This window comes from Camarhynchus parvulus, chromosome 19, assembly GCF_901933205.1.
Source record: "Camarhynchus parvulus chromosome 19, STF_HiC, whole genome shotgun sequence".
Classification (NCBI taxonomy): domain Eukaryota; kingdom Metazoa; phylum Chordata; class Aves; order Passeriformes; family Thraupidae; genus Camarhynchus; species Camarhynchus parvulus.
Genome location: NC_044589.1, coordinates 3,985,752 through 4,005,530, shown reverse-complemented (window position 1 = coordinate 4,005,530; position 19,779 = coordinate 3,985,752). Strand labels below are relative to the sequence as shown.

The 19,779-nt window shown below is 50.4% G+C and overlaps 2 protein-coding genes across 2 annotated transcripts; one reads left to right on the top strand and one right to left on the bottom strand.

Moving 5' to 3' along the window:
- Positions 1–268: 268 nt before the first annotated feature.
- On the top strand, positions 269–1,388 carry LOC115911764 (C-C motif chemokine 4 homolog). The gene is made up of 3 exons (XM_030962960.1): positions 269–346; positions 843–954; positions 1,301–1,388. Exons 1-3 carry the CDS (start codon positions 274–276, stop codon positions 1,386–1,388), a joined length of 273 nt encoding a protein of 90 aa, XP_030818820.1. The 5' UTR covers positions 269–273.
- A 4,165-nt stretch (positions 1,389–5,553) lies between these two features.
- LOC115911600 (C-C motif chemokine 5-like) lies at positions 5,554–6,791 on the bottom strand. The gene is made up of 3 exons (XM_030962682.1): positions 6,719–6,791; positions 6,131–6,242; positions 5,554–5,641 (listed from the first exon to the last, which is right to left on the bottom strand). Exons 1-3 carry the CDS (start codon positions 6,789–6,791, stop codon positions 5,554–5,556), a joined length of 273 nt encoding a protein of 90 aa, XP_030818542.1.
- Positions 6,792–19,779: the final 12,988 nt, after the last annotated feature.

Below are 19,779 nucleotides of genomic sequence, written 5' to 3'. Positions count from 1 at the left end.
TTGATTTGAATAAAGCAAAAATGAATGCTGAGTCACTTGGCATTGTGAGGGACCATATTCCATTCTACCTCGCTTTTTTCTGTTCCCTCTAATTCCCTTCAGCTGTTTCACTTTCATGTCATCCTTTATCATCATCTTGGAATTTCCATTTCGGCTGCTCCCAGCTGCCTCCAGGACTCCCTTTTAAAAGAGGGATGAATCCAGCTGTTGCACACTGAGCTGCATCTTTCAGAGCTTCTGCTCCTGCCCTGGCAGCCCTCACCCAACGGAAAGATGAAGGTCTCTGCAGCTGGATTGGCTCTTCTCCTCATTTCAGCCTCCTTCTCCCAAACTTTCTCTGGCCCAGGTGAGTCCTGCTTTTTCATTTGTGAAGGGAGAACAGATATGAACCTTCCATATTATTTCTCCATTGAGCTCCCATGACAGATAAGTGAGAATTTTTCAGCATTTTTGCCATTCTTCACTCCGCCCAGAGATCAACTGCATGTAAGGAACCCTGGAATCAGAAAATCATCCATCCATCCATCCATCCATCCATCCATCCATCCATCCATCCATCCATCCATCCATCCACCCTCCATGCATCCATCCACCCATCCATCCAACCTGGGCTCAGAGTTATTCCTGGTTAGAATTGAGCCCTCCTGGGGCTGGAGGAGTTGTGGAAGTGAAGCTCTGAGCAATGGCAGAGTGAGAATCTCACAGCACCTTGAGTCTGCTCAGGGCATTGGACCAGATGATCCCCAATGTCCATTTTAACCTTAATTATTCTCTAATTTCTCACTACCTTCCCTGCCAGCACAGGTCCCAGAGCTCACATTGTCTTCCTTTGCCTCTTCTAGCTGGACTCGAGATCCCAGTCTGCTGTTTCACATACAGCCAGCACAGGCTCCCACGGAAGCTCATCCAGCGCCATTACAGCACCAGCAGCAGCTGCCCCCAGCCAGGCATCGTGTGAGTGCCAGCATGGGACAGGGCAGGGACAGCACCGGGGGGTGAGTGACCAGCTCTGCACTGCAAGGGGGGCTGTAGGAACAGAGCAGGGAGAGGGGAATACCAAGGAGAAAGGGCTCTCACAGGGATTGCTGGGGATGCTCGTGGGGGGATTCCCAGGGATGCTCCTGCAGGAGTGGAGGAAGCAGTGTGAGGAAAGGGATGGCAGTGGCGAGCATCACGGCCAGCTGCTGCCTTCAGCATCAGCACAGGGCAAAACTTCTTGCAATGCTCAGAGCTGGGATCCAGGCTCTCCTGGGAAGCAGGTATGAGTGGAGATCTAACATGTCCCATCCCTGTTCCACAGGTTTGTCACAAAGGAAGGCCGCCAGGTCTGTGCCAATCCTGAAAACACCTGGGTCCAAAGCTACCTGAGAATTTTGGAGCAGTACTGAGTGAAGCAGTGTGGCAAGAGTAGCTACTGTCATGGACAAGTCACGTTATCCTGAGCTCCAGCCATGGAGCAGGACCCTGGGACAAGAGGAGCCACAGGAGCATCTGCAGGTGTCCCCAAGGGACTGCTGGAAGGGCACCTTGTGTTTGGGGCTGCTGCTCATCCTTGGCTTGCACAGAGCAGGTTTCAGCCTCATCCCTCTGCCCCAACCCCAGGCCCATGGGACTGCACCTTGGCTGTTGTATTATTTGAAGTTATTTAAGAAATCATCATATGGGGCAGTCAGTCCTTTTTTTTCTGTGGATGATTAAATTATTTATAGGAGGGTGACAGGGAGGGTATTTCTAGGAAGGTGACCCAATGTTGGATGATGGGAAACCCTGGTTTATACATGTCAACTCGTGATTCTGGAGAATAAAGAATTTGGAGAAAACCTTTGCTTTTCCCCTTTTACATGCCTCTGTGTGGTGTTCACCAGCACACACAGAACAAACCTCTGAGCCATCTGAGCCTCTATAGGACACATGAAGATGGAAAATGGTTTGAGGCAAACCCATAAAGTTTCCATACTGCAGACTCAGGAACAGCCTCCAAAACCTCATTCCCCCACAACACACACCCCCAGTCCCCACATCCTCTACAGAATTAGAAGTGTTTATGCCCACATGGGGGACTTTTACATTCGTGAATCTGCTCTCTACACTCCCAGGCATGTCGCACACATTTGCTGCTCCCAGCTCCACACACCCCACATCAAACTGATACTTGGGTGTGCAGCATTGAGACCAGCAGTGATGGAGAGGGACAGGGACCCCATCTTTCATTCTGACTACCCCAATGGGGGTTGTTCCTCACTTTCCCACCTGTAGAACAAGGGGAAAGGTCCAGCTCTTGCTGTAGGGGTAAAACAGCCAGCAGAAAACCTGCTGCAGTTGTTCTCAGGATGCAGCTTTCCATGGGAACATGGATAGGAAGGAGCAGGTGCCCAAAGGCACAGTGCGGGGCACACCTTGTCCATGGAGATCATGCTCAGAGTTCCTTGACATCTTCACTCCGTGAAGAAATCCCAAAAGGATTTGGGTATAAAGGACTTAAAGCTCATCTCATTCCACCCCTGCTGTGGGCAGGGACACCTTCTACTGGACTTTCATGGTCCAAGCCCTGTCCAACATGGCCTTGGACACTTCCAGGGCTGGGGCAGCCACAGCATCTCTGGGCACCCTGTGCCCAGGCCTCACCACCCTCACAGGAAAGAATTTCTTCCCAATGCCCATTCTAAACTGACCTCCTTCAGTGTAATACCACTCCTCTTTGACCTACAGCAACAGGCCCTTGTAAAAGTTTTGTTCCCATCCTTCTTACAGACCCCCTTCAACTGCCCCCACAGCATACTCCAGAGTTGGCCTAGCCTTGCCCACATCTTCTTCCTAAAGCAAAAAAAAAGCTTTCTCTTAGTGTTTATTTTTTTCCCCTGCAGTTATAAGTCAGATTTGGCAACTCTGAGGCTGGGAAAGCACCTCTGTATTGTCTTGTGATTTCTCTCTAGTCTTGTGTTTTCTGGGCAGGAAAGCCGTCTGTAGTCAAGAGGGTCATGAACACCCAAGGAACAGCATCCCAGTCAAGGGCAGCCCAGCCCAGGACCATCCTGTGTCCCAAGAGATGGTTCTTGGGCCATACATGGAGAGGTGAAAATCTGCAGGGGGTGTATCCTGAGTGTGGCTACCTCACTGTGCTGTGAAACCGTGGAGCAGAGTGATTGGTGGATGGACAGGAGCAGGTGAAGATCCCAGGAATGGGGTGCTGGATGTCTCCTCTACCCCTGAGGACATCCCAACCCCAAGTTTGGCACTGCAGAGCAACTACAGGAGCCCCAAATTGTCCCTGCTCTGGGACTGTGAGCTGAGAGGTGATGGAGAAAGGGAAGTTGAGGGGAGTACTGAGGTTTATCCCATGCCCAGGATGCAGGGACAGGCTGGAGAGGCTGGATCATCCAGTGCTGTAGCTGCCTCCCCCCAGGACAGTCCCTGGCTGTGTGCGCAGGCACTTGTGGGAATTTCCCTCTCAAGCCTTTCTGGTTTCAGTTTCCAGTTGCAGGACTTAGGGAACGTTTCCTTCCCTGCCTGCAGTAGCAGAAGGCATCAGGAGATCAGAAGACCTTCATGGTTCCATGGGCAAAACACTGGATAGCCTGGTTTTCTCTGGCGTTTTTGAGAACATGAACCCTGTGGCTGTTCTCTCTCTCCCAGCTTCACTTGAAGAAGCCCTGGGAGGAGAAAGGTGCCAGGGACACCCTCAGTCCCAGTGTCCACATTTTCTCCTGGCTGGTCACTGCTCCCAAACCCATAACGAACATCCTGGCATGGCCTCTCACTGCCACTCCTGGAGAACTGATGGTTTGATCTTGGCCTCACACCTCAGCCTCTTCAATTTCTGTCTTTTCAATTTGCACTGGCCACTTCGTCCAAGAATCCTTTCTTCTAAACACACCCATTTATACATCCCATCCTTGGTGCTACCCTGTGGAAAGTGGGGGCTGGATGGATCGGGCTAAGTACAAACATGGTCTGTGAATCTGCCCAAGTCCTGGTGGGAACTTGAAGGTCTCTCTGCTTGAGCCTTGTTTCTCTCCTTGTTTCTGCTTTTCTTTCCTAATCCTGCTCTGCTCCAGGTGAGTCCACCCACCCAGAACCATAGAATCACTAAGGTTGGAAAAGACGTCCAGGATGGTGGCTCCAGCCATTCCCCCAGCACTGCCAAGACCACCCCTACCTAACCCATGTCCCTAAGTGCCACATCCACACATCTGTTAAATTCCTCCAGGGATGGAGAGTCTGCCCCTGCCCTGGGCAGAGGTGATGATGAGCAAGGAGAGGTCAGGAGACAATCTGAGCATCTGCAGACCACTGTGGCACCAACGGGGCTTCGGGCTGTTTTACAGACAGTTTACCTCACACTGGTTTTCTGTCCCAGTTCTGAGGGACACAGCCCGAATTGTTCCCATCCCCTGCAGAGGTCCAGCAGGGAGGTGGGACCAGCAGTCTCATTTTCTGCCCGCAAAGTTACCAGCCAGTTTTAAGTGTCAACCGCAGGCTGATAAAATGCTTTTGTTGGTTTTACTCTGTGCTTTTTAAAACAAAATCTTGTTTCCTGCCCCAGGAAGCTGCAGAACAACAGTGAATTGGTGCTTGTCTTGCAATAAACATTAACAGAGTATCCCAAGAGTTAAGCCTGGCTCAGGCTGCATTCCAAAGGAGCCTGTGCCAGGGATGTAGTCCTGGCCATCCCCCTTTCCTCTCACCACAGAGACACCCTTGAATCCCCACCCTGAGATTTCCAGGCATTCCTTTGCCAAATCTGCAGTGGCACAGCCCCACTAGCTCCCAGCCTTGGCTATGATATGATGGGCGAGAGGGCTGGGAAGAACTTCTGGCTCCGCATAAGGGCAGGGACTGGGAAGTGTGGGAGGTGCTGGGGCTGATGCTGCTGTGGTGCTGGGATCAGGGAGGCCAAGCAGAAGGGAAGGCTTTTCGACCTAAGAAGGCTGGGGCACTTCCAGCTGAGAAGTTGGGTTTTTCTCCTACATCTCCGAAAATAGTTGTAGTGGGGTCCCCATTTTCCAAACAGGAGGGGAACAACCAATGATGACACAGAGAGAAAACAGCTTTATTCATTGGCACCAGCACAAAACAGCAATTTGAGAATAAGGCTGAACACTGTGGTTCCACAACAAGCATCCTGTAAGTAACGAGGGTACCACTTCCTTCTCTAGGGACAGATCTTGCATCATCTACTGCACCGTTACAAAATTCAGTAGGAAAATTCATCCTGAGCTCATAAAACAGCACTCAGAGCTAATTCCAACCCACAAATAGCTCTGGGATTAAATCCCCCTCCCATTCTAGCAGTGGAGGCACAAGATGGGGCTCAGTTTAGCCACATCACACAGCAGGGCACCCCAAGATGGGTCTGCAAGGCCAAGAGGTCTTCAGCATCACGTTTGCCCTAAGTGTAGCTGAATTATTGTGGATAAATGACACTTTTGCAAGGCAAAACAAACTTCCAGGATCCTAAGGTGGCTCAGCAGGTCCTGGTGCTCGGCAGTAGCATTTCTAGGTCTGTGCCAAACTCTCATGGGTGGTCTGGCAGGACTTCTCAGCTTCCAGGGCTCACTGCAGCTCCAGGCTGTTCACGTATTCCTTCACCCACCTGGCATCAGGGTTAGCACAGATCTCCCGCTTCTTCCTGGTCACAAACCTGGCGAGTCATGAGTTCAGGGAGAAAAGGAGCATCAGGGACTGGGGTCATGTTATTGGGTCATCTCTCACAAACTCTCAAGCATCCTCGAGCTCCAGAGTGTGCTAAAACCCAGGGGGAGATCAGGGTCCTTTGGGAGACCCTACCATGCTCAGATATTTGTCCCCTTGTCCTATGCAGAGGTGAGCCCAGGTGCAGTGTGGAATGTTGTGTGGATTGAGTTCATCAAACTCTGGAAGGTCCTGCTGTCTCCTGACCTCCTTCCCATGCCTTATTCACAGCATCAGGACAGTCCAAGGAGACCAAGGGACCACTTATTTCTCAGTTGAGGAGGGTGAGGGCTTACAAACTGCACATGGGACCTGGGCGGCTGCTCCCTTTCCCCAGGTATGATGCCTCACAGCATCCTGCTCCTGGCCCTGTTAGATGTGAAGCCAGGAGCCCAAAGGCTGGCAGAGCCTCCCCTCAGGGCCCAATGCTGGTACTTACACAACTGCTGGCTGAGAGCACTTGCTGCTGGTGTAGAAATACTCCTGCACATGACTCTGAGGCAGCTTTCGTGAGATGTAGCTGAAGCAGCATAAAGCCATGTCGGACCCCACTGGAAGAGATCAGGAAATCCAGCCTGAGACCATTACTCAATAAATTGCACATTCCTGGCTGAGAGCACAGGCAACCACCTCCTTAATCAGCTGAACTGTCCCTTCTCCCCCTGTTTTCCCTAAAAATCAGCAAGAAATTGCTGTGAACAGAGAAGCTTGATAAAAAATATTGCTAGGTTTGTTTGTTAAATGTTTTACAATAACATCCAGGGTAAAAATCCCTATTGTTACCCTGTGTCCACTCCTAAAGGCCAGGAAGAAAATGAGGGGAGAGGAAACCTGGAAACTTTTATACCAGTAAAATTCATCCCTAAAATAAAAGGATATTAGAAAGGAAGACCAGTCAAAATAAATCAGGAGAAGTTGTTCAAACAGGTTTCCAACACTTGCAGCTGACTTTTGTGAGTTCTGCTCCAAATTACAGGCAGTCAGAGCAAAAGTCCACCCCAGGAGAGCAGAGGGATGCTGTACTCACATGGAGCAGGAAGGGCCTGAGAAAAGAGGTCAGCAACCAGGATGATGGAGAGGCAGAGTGTGGAGATGTTCATCCTGGACAGGGATAAGCAGAGGCAGGATCAGAGCAGGTTCCTCCTGTGCCTTTTGTGAGGTGCTGGCTTAGTCCTTGCTTTTTATAGGGACAGTGGCCAGTCAGTCAGATTTGAAGGCAAACATGCAATTTCCAAAACATAATAGAGCTGATGTCATGGCACCTTTGCCTCAGAAATACTGAAGAAAAAAAAAAAAAAGAAACAGCTGGCTGAGGAAGTAGCAGAATAGCCTTTGTGTGAAGGGAGGTAAGTGTGAGCAAATCAGCCTCCAGTGACCAAGACAGGATATGAAACCACCCTTGAGCAGCAGGTTCACATTTGCATCATCCAAATCAACTCTGCTTATCAAAGTCACCCCAGCATCCCCACAAAAGCACCAGGAGGACCCAGCTCAGTCTCATCTTCAAGGAACCAGGTCTGGGGGTCAGGGGTGCTCAGAATCTCAAATGGAAGGTGCAGGCTCCACCAAGGGGTCCCTTCTCCAGTGGTGGGTCTGGGAAATGTCCAGGGTGGATACAGGGGGTCAGTGAGGGCAGCATGGGCAGCAGGAACACTCAGTCTGGAGACTGGCTGTAGATCCAGGCTGGCAGCCTTGGCACACCATCAAGCACAGAATTCTCAGTGCTGTGCTTCCAGTGTGGGGCTGTGCCCTCCAAACCCCTCCCAACAATCCCAGTAGGGGCTGGGCTTGACTGGGAATCCTGCCTGGATGTTCTAACTCTACAAAGAGCATCTTCTCCAAGTGCCAATGGGTTTGGTTCAAGGTGGGATGCAGAGGGCAGAGCAGGAGCTTCCCCAGCCCAGGGAGTTGAGATGGACCAAGAGACTCCAGTCTCTGGTGCCCACTTACAGTCATGGAGATCATGGCATGGACTGCACAGAGGCCCCTGGCACTGCCCTTGCCGTGACATGATGGGTTCCCAGGATGTTCCAGGGAGCATTTCCCCTTTTTCCATCTCTCTACTTTGTGACTGGCCCCCATTTTGCCAGCTCACAGCCCATGGTTCCTCTGGGTGTTTTCCAGCCCAGATGCTGCTCACAAGGTGCCACAAGCTCGTGTTTCCCAGATTTCCTCACTGACCCTTGTCCCCAGAGCTGCAGAGAAGGGCTGCTCTGCTGCCATTCTCCTTCTCCCCCACTGGCCTCATGGGTCTGTGGGGGCACTCAGAACCTTCCCAGTGTACCCTCCACTACAGTGTCCCCATGGGTGGGGACCAGGGCTGCAGGAGGGTCTCCAGGGTTGTGCCAGGGACCCTGCTGGGGTGGTCAGGAGCCCATGGTTTTTCCCAGTCATCCTCCCCGGAGGCATCCAGCTGCTGTCCTGAGGACCCTGAGGACTCTTCATGAGCAGGAGCTGGAGCTGAACCAAGTGCCTGACATCATGGGGTTGTCACAGACACATAGTGGTGGCATTTTGGGGCAGCACAGCAATGTGCTGCAGGTATTCAGGCTTTGCAAAGGACACAACCTCAGCTGGAATTTGCCAAGGGACTCTTCCTGTCAGAGATGGGGAGACGGATTATTTATTGCTACCATCATATTGTATTCCAGAATTGGTCTGGCTAATTGATGTGAGCATTTCTTATGCCCCAGATCCATGTAGGGTGTAAAGTAAGGCAGTGGGATCACCCTCATCTTCTCAGCACAACAACAACCACTGCATTTTGTGCTGAGCCTCATCCCCACTGCCCCAAGGCTGATCCTGGGGCTGGGATTTCTCTTTCCAAGGAGCAGTGCCTGTAGAAAAAGTCTATTTTTATGTCCCACACCTGCCTTGCCACATGGCCCTACAAAGGGCTCCAAAAGCAGCTGCTGTGCTGTGTCACCTGCCAGTCACCTGTGGTAGGTGGCAGAGATGGAGACTGTCCTGCCTTGGGACATGCAAATGAACCTGTTTGGTGTTCCCAGATCTGCTGGCAGATGAAGGAACTGTTACTGCCTGTGACACAATATGTGATAGGGCCAGATCAAGATCTCAGAAACCACAGAAAGATTCTGGTCTCCCAACCGCAAGGCAGCCAGAGCTCACGTTCTGTCATGGCTGGTAAAGGCAACCGAAACCATGACATCTGATTATTGCTCTCACAGCGAGGTGTGACTTCTCAGCCCTGCACAGCCTCCCCCTTCCCTGTCCCACACATGCCCAAGGACTGGCACAATCCCGTAGGATCATCACACAGCCCAGCCTTGCCCCTCACTCAGGGGCTTTGCCCTGTGCAGGATTTTTGAAGGTGCATTCTGCAGCCCTGGCCGTCAGAGCAGAGATGTCAGAGGTTTGGAAAGATGCCAAGTCATTTGTTGTAGGTCCATCCTTTCTCCAAGCCACATTCCCCAAAGCTGCCTTCCTTTGCCTTCTCCTTCTCCTTGAAGGGCAGCTCCCCAAGGAAAGGTGTTGGCAAAGGTGGCAGCTGGGATCCACCAGGTTCTGAAGGGGAACTTGAGAGGAGATTGTGGCACCACAGGGACCGGGGGCTGGGGGATGCCCAGAGTCCCACCCGGACCTTCTGACCAGATCATGGAAGGGCTGCAGAGGCGCACCATGGTGGGGTCTGGCCTCAGATGGAGACGGGAGCTGCACAGACCATTTTTTGGAGCTTCATGGCACAAGGCAAAGCACAGGGAGGTGTCTGCAATCTGTGTGCCTCGATCCCTGAAAGCCAGGGAGGTTTTCTCTCTGTCCATTTACTTCCCCTCCCAACCACATGCAAGCATCCAAGGAGCACCCGGCCCTCTGCTGTCCTCCACGGGAAGCGTTCCTGGAGCCCTTCCACCCACCTCCACCTCAGCCACGGGTCATCCCTCAGCTGAGGAGCCCTGGAGACGCACCCATGCTCCCCTCTTGGGGTCTCCTCTCTGCACACAGCCCAGGAGCTCCATCCTCTGTGTCAGTGCTCCTTCCCCTTGAATCAGAGCCCTGCTGTGCTGGGAGCTGCAGGCAGAGGTGACACTTGTACTGTCTCCTTGAGCCCTGGGCTCTCCCTTGTGCTTTTTGTCCTGAGCAGGGGTCTGCAGCTCTGCAATGCCCTGTCTTTGCTGGTAGCAAATCCTTGGGGAGTGGGGGGACCTTTTCCAGCCCCTCTCCATCTCTCTGTTCATCAGGAAGTCACTTTTTGTTCCCTTTCCGTGGGACAAAGGAAGACAGAAATCTCTACTCCCCCTAAGGACTCCCTATAAAAGAGAATCACCAACTGCTTACCTGCTCTTCACAGCTCCAGATTAGGTTCCAAAAGCTGGCCACAACCAGCTATTTTCTCAAGACAAACAAGATGACCAGATTACTGTAAAACTAGCAGGAATGGGGCTCCAGATACACTCCCTGCCCAGCACCAGGGCTCAGATCATTTACCCTTGCCCAGGAAAGGCTCTCCTGACACTCAGCCTGTATGTGCACTGCTGTTCTCCCAGGTGACTCTGGGGAAGCTCGGGCTGTGCACTGGGGGTCAGTATTGTTGTGTCCATGACACTGTGCCCAGTGTGGTGTATGTCACATGAGCCTGGCAGTGCACAGCAGCCCCAAGGGGGCAATGATCCAGTAGCAGCAGGAAAACCTCCCTGGTGAACCTCCAGAGGCTGCTACACTTTTTCCTGAACCATTTGCTGTCACTGCCTTCCCCAAACCTGCCTTTGATGGTGGTCAGAGTCATGGCACTACCATCTCCTGCTTCCCTGGCCTGCAGGATGGGGTCCCCTTGCACAGAGGGGCTTCCTGATGACACAGACATCCCTGCCAATTCCCCCAGAAAGGCTGTGAAATCCATCCTCTCTGGTCCTCTCCTTTAACTGCGGGGAGCAAGGGTACCTGTCCCTTCAGGGCTTGGTTGATGCCAGCAGCGGGTCATTCTAGTGTTGGCCACTCATCTCTGGTGGTCACCACTCCCCCCTGGTGGTCACCACTCATCTCTGGTGGTCTAGTGGTCAGATTTTCACACTCTCACTGCTGCGGCCTGGGTTCAAGTCCCAGCCAGGGAAGGGGTTCCTGCAGCCACCACAGGTCCCAGTCTTTTCCTGGGTGGCTGTGCTGTCCTGGAACAGCTCCTGGAGTTCAGTTCAGGGTTCAGAAGGTCCCAGTGTGTGGGGCTGGGTCAGGGTGGCACGAATTTTGGGGGGTGGCAGCAGCCTCCTGTCCTCCCAGCGCCATCAGGCAGCAGCTGCCAGTGGGGTAATACCCCTGTGGTGGGGTGTGGGGAGCAGGGTGCGACAGGGATGCAGGGGGCTCACGAGCCAGTGCCCCCATACCTACCCCAGGGAGGGGTTTTACACTGTCTGATGCAATACTGGGCACTGTGGTGGTTTATGTCCCCTTCCAATGCCATGGCCACAATTTGGCCCCATTTCTCCCAAATCTCCCAAATGCTTTGTTGTGCCAGTCAGGAGTCGTTGGAAGGGAGGGAATTGGCATGATAAAAAACATTACCCTGCCCCTCCAGAATCTGCTTCTTATCAGCCTTTGCCCTTATCTCTTTAAAACATTTGAGGCATTAGTCTCTGGCTATCAGTGACAATAAATCACAGGGCTCTAACAAAGTTCAGTCTGTCACTGCAGAGTGATGGCTGTAGGGAGCAGGGTGATGGGCTTTTGGGAGCAGGGTGACACAGCTGCAGAGAGCTGGGCAAAGGGTTGCAGAAGGCAGGGGGACACATTTATAGAAAGCAAGGTGACACCTCTGTAGGGAGCAGGGTGACAGCAGGTAGCAAGCAGGGTGACACATCCACAGGAAACAGTATCACACAGCTGTTGGGAACAGGGTGACAAGGCAGTATGGAGAGGGGACATGCTATTTGTTGAAGATGGCATGCAAGATGTTTTCCATTACCATCTGTATGGCAGATTACTTTTGTCAAGTGGGCAGTTTGCCTTATCTCTCTCTTTGAGTGACCACATTCACACCTCCCTCGGGAGGGGACACCTGCTGATAACAGACTATTGACTTTCAGTGCATGACTGATAAGAACTATAACATCCCATTGTGAGATGCTCCGCCCAGAGGGAGGAGCCAAGCACTGCTACCCTGATATACTCTGAGATTCTGGAACACCAGCACGGCTTTTCTCCACAGGATTCTCTAGAGGAACAGCAGCTGCCTTTTCCTCCACTGGATCTTCAGAGGAAGAACACATCCTTCTCTACAGATCCCCCTTGCTCCAGCAGAACCACACCTGATACTTCAGAGGACTGCAGCCACATTTTCAATCGGACTACCACCAACACCCTGACCCACAGGGTGTCAGGTTGGGTTCTGACTCTGTCAGTGTTGTTCCAGTGGACTGAATTGTTTATTTTATTTTTTTTCTTCCCTATTAAAGAACTGTTATTTCCTGCTCCCATATCTTTGCCTGAGAGCCCCTTCATTTAAAATGATAGCAATTCGGAGGGGTGGGGAGGGTTTACATTCTCCATTTCAGGGGAGGCTCCTGCCTTCCTTAGCAGACTCCTGTCTTTCCAAACCAAGACACTATTGCAGGATTTCTTCCTGTGATAAGAAGAGCTGCAGGGCTGCTCCTCTGAACACCCTCCTGACCACCTCCTAAAGGTAAAGAGTCCCTGGAGATCAGGGCCAGAGGCAGGATGGGAACACAGGGTCCCCTCGAGGGAGTGTGACTGCCCTGTGTCTGTCTGTCCCTCCCGGGGCCAGGGGGACAGGGACTGACAGTAAAACTCTTTCTGCAAGCAGGAGTTGAATCTGCATGGGGAAACCCCAGAGGATTTCAAGTCCATTTCAAGCCTTCACCACTCAGCCATCACAGCAGCTTGCCCAGGCTATGTCTGCAGAGCCCCTGGCTGTAACCCTGCCCAGGGTCACAACAGGACCTGGTCCCATCCTGGACATGGATGCTGCTATCCCTGCTTCACATCCAGCTCAGGGACTGCTGATCATGCTGCCACCTGCCCTGCACAGAGCACCCCAGCAGCCCTGGGAATGGGAGCTGGGCACTGGCCGCAACATCAGGGGAGATGACATGGGGCATGGACATGGTGGGAGGTCTGTGTCCTGTCTTATCTCCTTGTATCCAACAGGAAACTTGTCCCAGGACAACTGTTCCCAATCGCCTTTTCTAGCCTGGAAATATCCCAGCCTTCTCCATCCCCTCTTCCCACAGTATCCCTTTTTTGCCTCTGTGACAACATGTCCAGACATGGCTCTTGGAGGCAACCTGAGCCATGGACCTGGCAGGTTCTGTCCTGCAGCTGGGAGGAGATGTTCCAGGCTTGTGTGGTCCTCACCAGGTTTCTGCCTGCATTTGGGCTTTTGGAACAGGGGATTTGGAGAAAGGAGGAAAAGGTGGCTGTCAAGAGGAAATGCTTGCTGAGCAAGGTTTGGTAGTGACTTGGCCTCTCCTTTGGAGCATAAATCCAATTTGGAAGGCAGTCCTAGAAGCACTATCCTTGGTTTGGGTGGGAGCTGGCTTTGGGGACTCATCCTGAGACATCCAAAGCCCTCCCTGGGTTCCTGGAGTTATTTCCAAGAGCTGTACAAGAGCTTCTCTGTGTCACTGGCGCTCCATGCCCCTCCCATGGGGATTTATCAGCAGGGACTTGCACATTACCAGATCCCAAAATGGGTCTGGAGTGGTCCACCATGATATCAAAAGGATGGGAGGGTCCAGACCACAGTGGAAGGACCTGGAGATAACCAAAGTGGGAGCAGAGCGTCCTGGAGAGCAGTGGCACCCTATCAGAGGAGGTTGAAGGAGACTAGACCTGAAAAAAAGAGGTCTGAGGGCATTAAGGAGGTTGAAAGGTGTGGTCTGGAGAGCTCCAACAGAAGCATCTGGAGGAGACTGGAGGACACCATGTTGCCTAACTGTTTTTGCAACCCGGCTGGACTCACACTTTGGTTGCACTGGTCGGAATTGCCTCAATATTCCTCTGAGTCTTTCATCTTATTGACTTTTTTCCTTATCTAATCTTGTGTTGTAGGCAGTGAACAGCGATTTTCATATACAATTCTTGTCATATTTACAGACAAAACAATCTTGCCTGGTTAAAAGAACAGGATGTGTTTACAGAAAAGTCTGAGTTCAACAGAGAGCTGACAGCTCTTCTCGTGTAACAAATGGCGCTTTGCAGTATTATGCAATAGAGAAAACCACAGGGTGTGTCATGAGGCAGAACTTCTAAATCAAGGAAATGTTCAGACTCTCGTTTTCACCCTTTAATCTTCCAAGTTTCAGAAAACAGTGACAGCCCTACCTGAGCATTGGTTTTGCTGGACACAGCACACAGCACTCACCATTCCTGAGGACAGGGAATGGCCTCAAGTTGTGCCAGGGCAGGTTTATGTTGGATATTAAGAAAAATTCCTCCACTGAAAGGGTGGTCAGGCACTAGAACAAGTTGCCCAGTGCAGTGGTGGAATCACCATCTCTGGAATTGCTCAAAAAGCACGTGTCTCTTGGGGACATCGGTTAGTGGAGGCCTTGCCAGTGCTGGAGGAATAGTTGGATTCAATTGTCTTAAAGGGCTTTTCCAATCTAAATGATTTCGTGATTCCTTGATTCACTGTTCCCTCCCATCACTCGATGCAATGTTAAAGACACTGCTCTCACCATAAACTATTGTGTCACTGGTGGCAATGTGTGGGCATAGGATGATCCAGAGGAGCCTTGGAATACCAGGGAACCCCCGCAAGCTCTGTCCGTACAGGCATTCCTTCACAGGGTTAAGCATTGAATCAAGCCACAAAATCTGTGATCCTTTTTTGCTTCTATTCACATATTCAGCCTCTTAAAAATTTAAGAATTTAAGCTGCATCCATGGCTCTGGATGACTTCCCATATTTCCCAGCTGTGGGGCACAATGAAAACTGCAGTGGGACCTAAAGCTTCTTCCACTCTCTTGCTAAACCTCTGGAGTGTTTGAAGCCATTTGTTCTCCTAGGGTGTCCTCCCAGTGGCTTTCCAGGGGCCTGACAACTGCTTCTGCTGCGTCCCATATTTCCAGATAAGATAGGAACTGATTCCAGCGCAGTAAGATACATGGAAAATGGAGAAACCATACTCCTGCATTCTGTCTTTACTCCTGCCAGCCCCATCTCCAGAGAAGCCATCTCCCACCTTCCTGCCTGAGCATGGCATCACAGTCTGGAAGAGAAGTGGAAGGGATGGAAGAAAGGTTTACTAAAGGATGGGGCAGGAAGAAGTTTGGTTCTTGAGGGGAAGCTGAAGGTTTTATTTGGGGAGTTTGGTCCACGGGAAGGGAAACAAAGCTTCAGCCCCTGGGGAAGGATTGTTGTTCTTATGGAAGAAGTGTTATAGCTGCTGCTTAGGACTGGAGTCCCATTTAGGCCTTGCAAGATGAGCACTTTCTGTGGATGGATGTGCTGTAGCTTGTTCTGGTGTGTGGGGTGCATTCTACCACTGTTCTGGAAAGTCACAGATGCCTCTCCGAGGCTTTCCAGCCCTGGGCACTGTGCCTCCTGCTTGAGGGAGGTCTGGAAGGAGCCCCCAAGCAGCCTGTCCTCACTAGTGTCTCCCCAGACTCTTGGGCTCACCTGGAGCACCTCCCATGGCTATGAAGTATCTCCATGGCAGGTGGGGAGATGCACCAAGGAGGCTTTATAGCCTTGGGTGTTGAGTCTTTAAAGGAGAACTTCCAGAAGAGGCAATAATGTCACCCCTGGGCATCACACAGCTGAAGACACCCCTGAACACCTCTGTAGTGCCACCTCCTGAACATCCCTGGCTGTTGCTGTCACTTATCCATAAATGGTTAAAGTTCTCTTTTAGAGTTGCAGCCTTTCTATTTTTAAAGCTGGACAATCTGGTTTTATTAAACATCACCACTATGCTGCTGGGAAGTTTTTCTCCTCTAGTTGCCCTACAATTTCTGTGCTGTAACCCATTACTTCTCATTTTTGTCTGTTTTATCCTGCTCACTACATCCCTTTATAAGCTCTGCCCTTCATCTATTGCAGCAGAAGATGCACTGGATACAGTTATGTAAACTTGTGCCCTGGACAAGGACAGATTGGCTTGTACAGGCTATTGGCTCTCAGTTTGTAAATAAATCCACGGTTTGAAATATAGGAAAAATACACCATTGGCGGGTGAAGAGAAAACTTCGTACATTTGAAGTTGTACCCAAATTAAGTCCTTAATCATTATTAAACTTGAGGCCTCATGGTTCACACCTGGGATTTAAATGTGTCTCTGTCACCTAAGGCCAGGTCAAATGGGGCTTGGAGCAATATGGTCTAGCATAAAGTGTACCTGTGCATGGGATGGGGTGGAATGAGATGACCTTTAAGGTTCCTTCCATCTCAAACCAGTCTGGGATTCTGTGATTCTATGATTTCTATGAAAACAAAGCTGAAGGAGTTTGCAGGAATATCAGAGGTGTCAAATGAGGAAGGGGAGGGTGTTGCCTGTTGCTGTTGGGATGGGAGATAGGAATGCAGTAATAAGCTCTTTCTTTTGTTTGTGTTGCTGGAGTTTAAGGAACATTTGTTCCTACAGCCACTTTTTTAGCAAACACCACCAATGCTTTACATAGCTCTGCGTTTATACTGGGGTATAAACACCTTTAGGGGTGAAGATCTGCAGCCTGAACAGGACCAAGAAGTAATGCTGGCAATACCAAGAGCCTGAGAGAAAAGAAATCTACATCTTCTCAAGATAGAGGAGATCTGCTGCTTGGTCAAATAAGTAATAGCTAATTATTACCCTGGTTGCCTGATGTCTTGTAAACTGCTGAATGTACATTGGTCTTGGTGAGCAGGATACCCTGGGTTTTCTAGACGCTCCAAAGATTGCACTGGAACACTACAAATCCCAGCTGGAGGTGACACGGGAGTGCTCAGTGCTCACCTTGGGAACTGCATTTAGGCCCAGTAATGGGCGTGATGTGAGTGCAGCCTTTGCCTCCCGGGGCACTGGAGCCAGGGGAGCAGCATGGGGCTGCCTGCCCTCAAGGACGTGTGTCCTCCAGGGTAGACAGTGTTCCTGTCCAAGGCCAGTGAGATGTAAAGGAAGATTCCTTGTCTGACCTGGCCATTCCTTGCCTTCAGCCTGGCAGTCTCACTGGCACTGCCTGAGCTGGGACTGAGGTCCCTTCCCAGCAATGGCACCAGTGACCCTACTGGACTCCCCACACCCCTCACCAGCTCAACCCCAAGTTCCCCACAGCAGAGTCACAAATGTCTGGATGCTCAAGATAATTTAATCTTGGTATAACAACAGAGTAACAGCTTGAGTTGGTGCCTCTGAGCAGGGATCCAAACAAAGGAAGCCCTGGGCTTTATACTCCCCCAGTCCATGCACAGGAAAGTCTGGAGTCATCAGCTCCAGACATGTCTCTGTGCCTCTCACCTGGCTGTGCACAGGTCCCTGTTCCCCTGCTCGGAAGGGTCCTCAGTCCCAGCTCCAGTGGTGCCACTGGGACTGCCAGGGTGGCTCCTGGGTAGTCAGACAGGGAAGTTTCCTTAGGAGTCACTATGGAAAAGATACTTGCCACAAACACAAAAAAAGAAGCAAAGCCACCCAGCAGGTACCTGGACTTCTGCCTATGCATGTTTTGCAACGAAAGTTGGATAGATGAGGTGGAACATGTACTAGGGTGATCAGAATCCCTCTGGTGCTGGGGGCCACCTGCTTTGGATTCAAACTTCTCTTTAGGGGAGAAAAATTGACTTTGCATTTTCAGTTGCTGAAAATCTGGCCTTCATACATTTTTCTTTTTTTTTTTTTTTTCCCTGACAGATTTAAACCAACATATTTTTGGTAGCAGTTTTCTTTATCATATATGCTTTTCTTTTATTTATTTTGATTAATAAGAGCTGTGAAAATATTTGAACAGTAGGAAGGATTGGCTCCTTAATCCTGGGAGGTTTGAAAGGCTGATTGATGGCAAGAAAATTCAGCATTGTCTTTTGTTATCAGTGCCACCAATGTTCAAAGGATTAAATTATTTCTACAACCTTGGTCCACTGAAGTACAGTCCTTTTCCATACTGCATATCATGAAATCATGGAATAGTTTCTATTTGAAGGGACCCTAATGTTCCTCACATTCTGCCCCCTGCCATGGCAGGGACACCTTCCACTATCCCAGGCTGCTCCAAGCCCTGCCCAGCCTGGCCTTGGGCACTGCCAGGGATGCAGGGGCAGCCACAGCTGCTCTGAACACCCTGTGCCAGGGCCTGCCCACCCTCACAGGGAAGAATTTCCTCCTAACCCTCTGTCACAATTCACATTGAAATGAATTACATCACTTGGCCCAAGACTTTGTTCCTTTCTAAGTATTGGCACAGCTATAACTTTGGGACTGTCTATATTTCTGTCCATGTGATTTTGCTGGAGACAGCTTGACCCTGTTATGTACTACTGCCTCATTCCTTGTCCACTTTGTGTCATCCCCAATAATCAGCATTATTTTATAGGAATTTCCAAATTCCTGATGGGACACAACTTTGTTTTGCCTGGACACAAATAGTGGCAGGCCCACCATTCACACATGCTGTATGTGGACCTTGGGATGCCCCACAAATGCATTGGCAAAATGATCCATTTCTGTCTTCCCAAACCTTCACAAATTCAACCAACAAGGAAAAAGAAGCCAAATTCCACCATGGTCTTTAACCGTCATAAAGTTAAGCTGACCTCTTTCACTTGCAGGAAAGAAATACGTGTCTTCATTCCTTGTTGAACTGATTTTTCAAGAAGGAAGTCAGAAGGAATGGAGAAGTGTACACTTTCTAGATCATTCCAGGAAAGCAAACCAGCAGATATTTCCTCTTGGCTCAATCTGGTCCCATTTTTTTTGGCCACACCCATCTCAGACCCGGCGAATTGCTGCCCTGGTGCAGGTGTATAAAGAACTGACTTCTCTCCAGGCCTGCCAGTGCTGCAGAGATGGCAGGTAAGATCAGTGCATTTTCATTCTATATCTGCATTTGATATTTCTGATGTGGATATTGGTGCATTCCACAGGTGAACCCAAGGAGATGGGAGGCAGAGCAGAGTGTTGGGACCTGGTGGTGCTTCATTCCTCCTTCTCCCCTGATGTGTATTTAATTTATTGTGAAAAGTGAGCAAAGACAGCCTGATTTATTTCTTGGGCAGAAAATTCCTGCAATATATGTTTGCAAGGAATTAGCAGTTTTCAATCTCCAGGAACGTGGTCCAAGAATTTTCATGGATTGTAAATGTAAGATAACTTTTCCCACTGTGAGAAATCTGTTAGTTCTTCCAAATTTTGTCCCTGTCCTGTTCTAAACAACTTGAAACTTGACTAAATTACTTAAATCTATTTACAACCTTTGGGCTAAAAATCTCCATTCGGGGAAGGTGCTGTGCCACAGTGGGAGATATTGGTGGAACAGATCATACACATTTCTGCTTTAATGTGAAACAGGAATAGAGACAAATTTCAGGGAGCAGCAGGAGGACTGGCAGGGGTGGTTGAAAGTGATGATAGACGTGGCAGCTTGTTTTGTTCAGCATCAAGATGGAGGGGGCAGAGAGGGAAGTGTGGGGTCAAGCTCCTTCCCACCAGCTGCTTGTGGACGTTGCCAAAGACAGGACCCCAGGACATCACCGTCTTCCAACTCACCTTCTCAATATCCTCCACCACTGAGGCTGGACTGTACCTGGCTGACTATTCCTTGGCAGCTACTCAGCCCACTTTGCTGAGGGTCCCACCTCTCAGAGGTGTCCCTGTGTCCTGCCAACCCCTAGAGCCACAGCCCCAGCCTGAGTCCCACTGACAGGTCTGGACAGAGGCAGCTCGATTTTATTCCTGGATCCTGAAAGAGATATTGAAACCAAACATCTCAGTCTGTTCTGACCACTCAGTGAAGCCCTGCCCATTGAGGATTTATGTTGCATTTCTCCCTAGGCACAAGTCCAAGGATGACTCTCCTGGGATCCCTCATCACTCTCTGTGCAGTTGGAGCAATGGGTTCCTCGGGCAATAGTAGGTTCCTCTCTGTCCTTTGGCTGCTGCTGTACTGGAAAGGGTGTGAATCAAAACTCAGCTGGAGTTCCCAATT

Excerpts from the sequence above, each read along its gene's own strand:
- LOC115911600 (XM_030962682.1), bottom strand. The coding sequence starts at position 6,791 with ATGAACATCTCCACACTCTGCCTCTCCATCATCCTGGTTGCTGACCTC. Across the intron at positions 6,243-6,718 it reads TCAGGCCCTTCCTGCTCCAT|TGGGGTCCGACATGGCTTTA; the intron begins GTGAGTACAGCA and ends GATCTCTTCCAG. Across the intron at positions 5,642-6,130 it reads TGCTCTCAGCCAGCAGTTGT|GTTTGTGACCAGGAAGAAGC; the intron begins GTAAGTACCAGC and ends ATGACTCGCCAG.
- LOC115911764 (XM_030962960.1), top strand. The coding sequence starts at position 274 with ATGAAGGTCTCTGCAGCTGGATTGGCTCTTCTCCTCATTTCAGCCTCC. Across the intron at positions 347-842 it reads CCAAACTTTCTCTGGCCCAG|CTGGACTCGAGATCCCAGTC; the intron begins GTGAGTCCTGCT and ends TGCCTCTTCTAG. Across the intron at positions 955-1,300 it reads TGCCCCCAGCCAGGCATCGT|GTTTGTCACAAAGGAAGGCC; the intron begins GTGAGTGCCAGC and ends CCTGTTCCACAG.